The 6,169-nt window shown below is 40.6% G+C and overlaps 1 protein-coding gene across 1 annotated transcript; it reads left to right on the forward strand.

Moving 5' to 3' along the window:
* Positions 1 to 341: 341 nt before the first annotated feature.
* LOC121939030 (beta-1,4 N-acetylgalactosaminyltransferase 1-like) lies at positions 342 to 5,599 on the forward strand (the record flags this gene model as incomplete). Its single annotated transcript, XM_042482180.1, has 7 exons — positions 342 to 412; positions 506 to 686; positions 1,750 to 1,842; positions 1,964 to 2,151; positions 3,419 to 3,559; positions 3,729 to 3,966; positions 4,719 to 5,599. Coding segments are annotated over 7 exons (1,130 nt in total), but the record flags the coding sequence as incomplete, so codon positions are not given.
* Positions 5,600 to 6,169: the final 570 nt, after the last annotated feature.

The following is a 6,169-nucleotide window of genomic DNA, read 5'->3' on the forward strand; positions in this document are numbered from 1 at the left end:
AATTGAGAAATTGGCCACTTAAAAAAATACAATCAATCATCAAACTATTAATCAAAGCAACCTGGGGCTGTCTAATATTTGACTTCTATACCAGTGTGGTGTATAAAAAGCACACTGGATTTTACTTTTTGCATGAAAAAATTTTCAATATTTTTAACACAAATAAAACAATGGAAAAAAGACAGAGCATATATATATACAAAACGATCTCTCAGGATAAGAGTGGGTGATGCAAAAATTGCAGAATGTCCCATGAAACAGTTTGCAGCACACTCATTCCTCAGAAAGCACATTATTATAATTTCTACTGACAGGAAGTGTATAAGATAGCTGTAATGTAGCAACTAAAAGTCCTTTCATTCATATTGTTTCAGGCTTGGCCTTACACGACCTTCCCAGGGACCACCACTCAGTAAGTCTTTTAGCACGTTTGTCTTTACTTTGACATATTTTGGATATCTGCTGTTCTTTTATCCCTCCTACCTTCTTTTCCATCTCACTGCAGATAAACATCACTGCATCGCTGGGAACGCTGAACGTGGCAGCAGAGGTGGACGGGGTGAAAGTCAAAGGTGATGGTGAGATGCTCATGACTCTGTCCAGCAGCGTCCTGCCGAACCTGAACCGACAACTGCAGTTTGTCACCTACACAAACACGCTTTTCCACCCCAGCACAGCAGACACAGGTGAGTCCTCAACTGCTGAAATCTGCTGTTGTGTGTCTCAGCCTGTCTCTGGATTTTATTATTCCTAATTTTCTTTTTCTAGACATAATGGGGGATACTGGAGAAAAATACTCAGCACTGAGGTCACTTCAGAATGAAATGCTATGTGGTCAGTGATTAGATATAAGGCAATAGTTTAATATTTTGGGAAAGATGCTTGTTTGCCTTCTGGCAGAGAGTTAGAGGAGTAGATAAAGGTGATCAGATTTGGGTTATCAAAATCAGGAACATTTCCAGTTAGGTGGTCAATATTTATTAAAAACATACAATCTTATTATCCATGAAATGGGATTTGACCACGGTTACTGTTGCACTGTAATTAACCCTTTAAGATCTGGATTTCTTTGCTAAAATTTTAAGGTCCAAAACATATTGGTTAAAACAAAATTGGTTTGATGTTTTTCAAAAATGTGGCAAATACCATAATGAAATGTCCCACAAACTGCAAGAACGACTTCGAGACGAGGGAAGCGTTTCAGACTCATTCCCGAAGCGACTGTTGGCTGTAGCTTTGTATTTAAAGTGGAGACATGAGAGTGTTGAATCTTATCACCTCTCTGCGAGAAGGTGAATAAGTGTGTTTCCCAAAATGTCAAAATTTAGCTTTAAATAGCCCATTCATCTTTACTTTTCTAAAAGAAAGGAGAGAAATGATGAAAATGCCTTTTGTCACCGCAACAATAATCCAACATTAGCACCTCTTTGTGTAGAGTTGGGCAGCCAGCTGAGAGGCCGTCTCATACAGTCTGCTTCAGTTAAGAATTTCCCTATCAGTGGTCAACAGGATGAGGACGTACCCAGACCAAAAACCAAATTTACCTCTCTGACTTATCTGTCAGCCTGGTTGTATCGCTCCTATGGCAGGTGTTCATTTCCATATTAATCTTTTGTGGATGGTTTAAAAACACAACATGGAGAAGTTTTACTCCACACAGCAGAATAACAGCTCTGCAGCCAGCAGCCACAGTTAGATCGTATTACGTGAATCACATGAATTAAAAGTAGTATTTGTTGTGTCTTTCAGTGCAGTTTGAGACAGAGGGACATCAAGCCAGCTTCATCATCAAGATTCGCCATGGTGTGACACCCAAACTGTACAACACAGGATCCAAAGGAGGTAAATTATAACACCTTTAATTATAAGCCGGGTATACATTTTTAAAATATTACAATTTTCTAAAAAGAAAAAAGTTTACTTTCCTCTAACATTTTTTTTTTTAAATCTCCCCTTTCTGCAGAGTACAATGTCAGTGCCCTTGTTACCATAGCTACAAAGACTTTCCTGCGTTATGATAAGCTCCAAGATCTTATCGACAGCGTGAGAAAATACTATCCTACTGTCACCATAGTAATCGCTGATGACAGCGAAAACCCCAAAACAATTTCCGGGCCTTACATCGAGCATTACATCATGCCATTTGGAAAGGTAGGGAACAGACACATATTAAAAGAGAACATTTGCCACCTTTTATGTGGATGTCCAATCGGTGTTGCAAGTGTATAATTCTACATGTATACTGATATACCCTTTTTTTAATCAGGTTTAAGTCACTGAGATTGAAAATCTCTTTTCAAGAGTGACCAGGCCAAGAGGACAGCATAAATGTTGTTACAACAATGAACCCAAGCAGATGAGCACAACTTTATGCTATGTCACACCACAAAGAATGAGCCCATTCAGTTAAAATGCAACACAAACATAACGTTAAATACACACACAAGCACAGTTTTGTAAAATGATTTGAAATGTAGTCAACTGAAACAATAAATTCCTCACTGTGTGCTATATTGACTGAGACAGCTGAGTAATCCTGCTCACAGAGCCGCGATGACAGTGCATACATTTACCAGGATGCATTGCACACAGAGGTTGAAAAATATACTCACTCAATGGTCATTTCCCTCTACGCCCTGCCTGTTTTTGTTGTCTTTTCCAGTTTATCTTCGAGACCTTGCAGAAGGTCTTCAGCACACCTCTGTCCAAGTTCAGAGTAAAACTGACATGCATAGTAATGCACACACACGGCCCTCAAGTTTGGCGCCAGCAACTGAATCCAGGAAAAACTGCCCACTCTGAAATTCTCTGCAGCAGAACAATTCCATTTTTGTTAGCAGCAAAGGGTCATTTAGGCAACCAGCAGTCGGCGTTTGCTCTCAGCAGTTCAAGTCCAGGAGGGTCCGGTCATCTCTTCAGCACGCAGGCAGCAGCCTCAGCTCTTCTCGGCTGCATTTTTTTGGCTGTACACTGTGAACACAACTGATCAGCTGATCATGAACGAAACACTATAAAATGTATAGATTAAATCATCCACACTCATATTTTGGGATGCCAGTGTTGCCAGTCTGCAATACAAGTCAAGAGAAAAAAGGAAGTTCTGTTTTTGAGCGGCATTCAGAGCGCGCCCCCTGGCTACCTGGAGGCAAAAGTCAACATGTAATCCTTCCTACCTCCAACTATGTCACTGTCACTTCAAATAACAGTGCTGCATGCAGGAGGAACAACACTTTTTACAACTTTGAATTCAGTTTTCTCAGTCAATACAGCACACACTGGAATTTACTGCTTCAGTCGACTACATGTACCATCAACACTGATTGGACGTCTACATAAAAGGTGGTGAATTTCCCCCTTTAAGTCTTTTGATTTCACGTTGATGCTCTTTGGTATTCAAACTCCGCGTCATGTGTCACAGGGTTGGTTTGCTGGTCGAAACCTTGCCGTCTCTCAGGTGACCACGAAGTACGTCCTGTGGGTGGATGACGACTTCATCTTCACAGCCAGCACCAAGCTTGAGAAACTGGTGGACGTTTTAGAGAGAACCACTCTGGATCTGGTAAAGGGATAACCCCTTTGTTTTAAATGACGTGTGTGACAGTCTTGTTTTTTTTACTGTCAGTGACATCTGTGTGTGTGTGTGTGTGTGTGTGTGTGTGTGTGTGTGTGTGTGTGTATGTGTGTGTGTGTGTGTGTGTGTGTGTGTGTGTGTGTGTGTATGTGTGCAGGTGGGCGGTGCAGTGCGAGAGGCCACAGGTTACACTGCCACCTACAGACAGACCATCTCTATTGAGTCAGGGGAGGAGGATGGTGACTGTTTACACATGAGGAGGGGATTTCATCACGTCATCCAAGGCTTCCCCAACTGTGTTGTGACTGACGGGGTCATTAACTTCTTCCTGGCTCGCACTGACAAAGTCCAGCAGGTCGGCTTTGACCCGCGTCTCACCAGAGTAGCTCACCTGGGTGAGTACACTGACAGAATTACTCTCATAACAAACATACAGTTAAAATAGGAGCAATATATACAGTGAAACATACAGATGTTTACAGTGTACTTTAGCATCAGCATCATGGCAATGAACTTTAGAGAGACATTTTTTTAATGTCACATGCAGGCGGAGTATTTGGCAGCGGGCTGGGTTCTTTCCTGTCATTCTCCAGCTGCTCTATCATAAAGCCAGAAAATTAATCCTAAAAAAGGATGGTCTGCAGTACACTCCACTTCCTATCTGAAAAAGCACTGATGAAAAACCATTATGTTTCATATCTCATTTTAGTACTTGAGATAGTATCATATATCGAGATAACTGCTGCGAAGAAATGATACTGTGAAATTTTCTAATCAGCACACGACGACATCCCAGAATCAGTGCTCTTTTTTAATTAAATTAAACACACACGAGAGAAAATTCAATTTAACTTTAATTTAGCCCTCAAATATCCAGTCTTCAGCTTCTCCCCCATCAGCTTTTATTATGTGTAATATCCTCATGTTTTTATAGCTGCATTGTGCCACAAAAGGAAATATTCTAGATCACGTGTGCATCATTTTTATTTTATTTATTTAGTTTTTTTTTTTAATTTATCTATATTTTTATTGTATGTTCCTGTACCTGACATATGTTGTATCTTTGGAATAGTAATCAAAGCAGACAAAATGAAATTCAAATGAGAATGCATTTGGCTGAATCATTTAGTTTGCATTTGTTTTACAGAGTTTTTCATTGACGGCCTGGGATCGCTCCACGTGGGCTCTTGTGATGATGTCATCGTCAACCACGCGACCAAAATCAAACTTCCCTGGGTCAGCCAATCAGAGAGTGACAAGACCTATGCCAAGTACCGTTACCCACCGGCCTCCTCTGACGCCACACACACAAAAAATGGCCTCCTCTTCTTCAAGAACCGATTTCAGTGTTTGACTCATAATTAGCTCCTCTCCTCCTCGTCCCGAGGGTTCCTCTGCTCCTCCTGAGTTGCCAAAGAAGTTCTCCTCCTCCGCCTCTCAGATTCAGATTTTGGTTTGCCTTTTCTTAGACTTAAATGTAGAGAAAATGTGCCATTAGAGCAGCATGTTTATTTTGTCAGTGCTAAAAAAAAGTCCTCAGTAAAAACCAAGAATGCCCAAGCTCTCTAGAGAGAAGAGAATCAGCTGTAGTAACAAACATCTTGTTTACACCGACCCAGTTAAATCACAGCATCTTGATTAATTCATGAATTTCCGTTTGTTTTTCTGGATTTACACCCTCAACTTGTTCTCAGATCTCAGAGACCCAGCTTTTGAAAATCCGACTCCTTTACACACGGTTCATTGTCATTTTAGGCTAATGTAAGGTACATGTGTCTTCCTCCAATTTGCACTATCACCAAAAAGAAAAGCTTCGAAAAGTTATAGTGCCGTCTGAGAGCCCGAGGACAAGAGGGAACTTCCCAGAGAGTGACAATCCTGCAGACACAGAGTGTGCTGTAGGTATCCTTTCCACCAACGCCACATGAAGAACACAACTTGTGGTACCTGCCTGCGCTCTGTGACTGACTGGTCGTGCCAAAGGTTCGGCTGCTGGCTTTTGGGTGTTTTTTATTTCTTTGTGTTATGATTTTGTTACACCCCCGTTTTACCCAGAATCTTACATGTCATCTGTGAGCAATCTTTTGAGGAGGAGAAACTTTCGGTCCCATCACGTACAGATCTGGTGTCACCTGATCTGGGAGTAGCCTTTTTTTTAAATTTTGTTTTGTTTGTCTTCTGCTGTCGGTCACTCTCAATGAAAATCTGAAGAAGAGGAGGAGCGCTTCTATCCAGTGCACGCTGATGAATGACAATGACAGTGATTGCATCTTTACATGCTGCCTAAAAGAAAAAGTTGAATGAACCAAAGTGCATGTTTATTTTTCCTCATTATAAGAAAAGAGAGAAAAAAACACGCACATTGAGATAGAATTACTGTGAGTTTGATGATATATTAACCCTTTGAAATCGAAGCAAACCGGTTTGATTTCTGTCAAAAAGATGGGGTGAAGGCAACGAGTAACTCAACAAGAAATGGCCCAAAAATGAACAAAAATTAGAAAGAAAAAAAGTTATAGGAAAATTACCTGAAAATAAACACACAAAAAAGAGTAAAAAACAAAAGCAAATAAGAAAATGATCTGAAAAAAAGTGAAA

This window comes from Plectropomus leopardus, unplaced genomic scaffold, assembly GCF_008729295.1.
Source record: "Plectropomus leopardus isolate mb unplaced genomic scaffold, YSFRI_Pleo_2.0 unplaced_scaffold4005, whole genome shotgun sequence".
Classification (NCBI taxonomy): Eukaryota; Metazoa; Chordata; class Actinopteri; order Perciformes; family Serranidae; genus Plectropomus; species Plectropomus leopardus.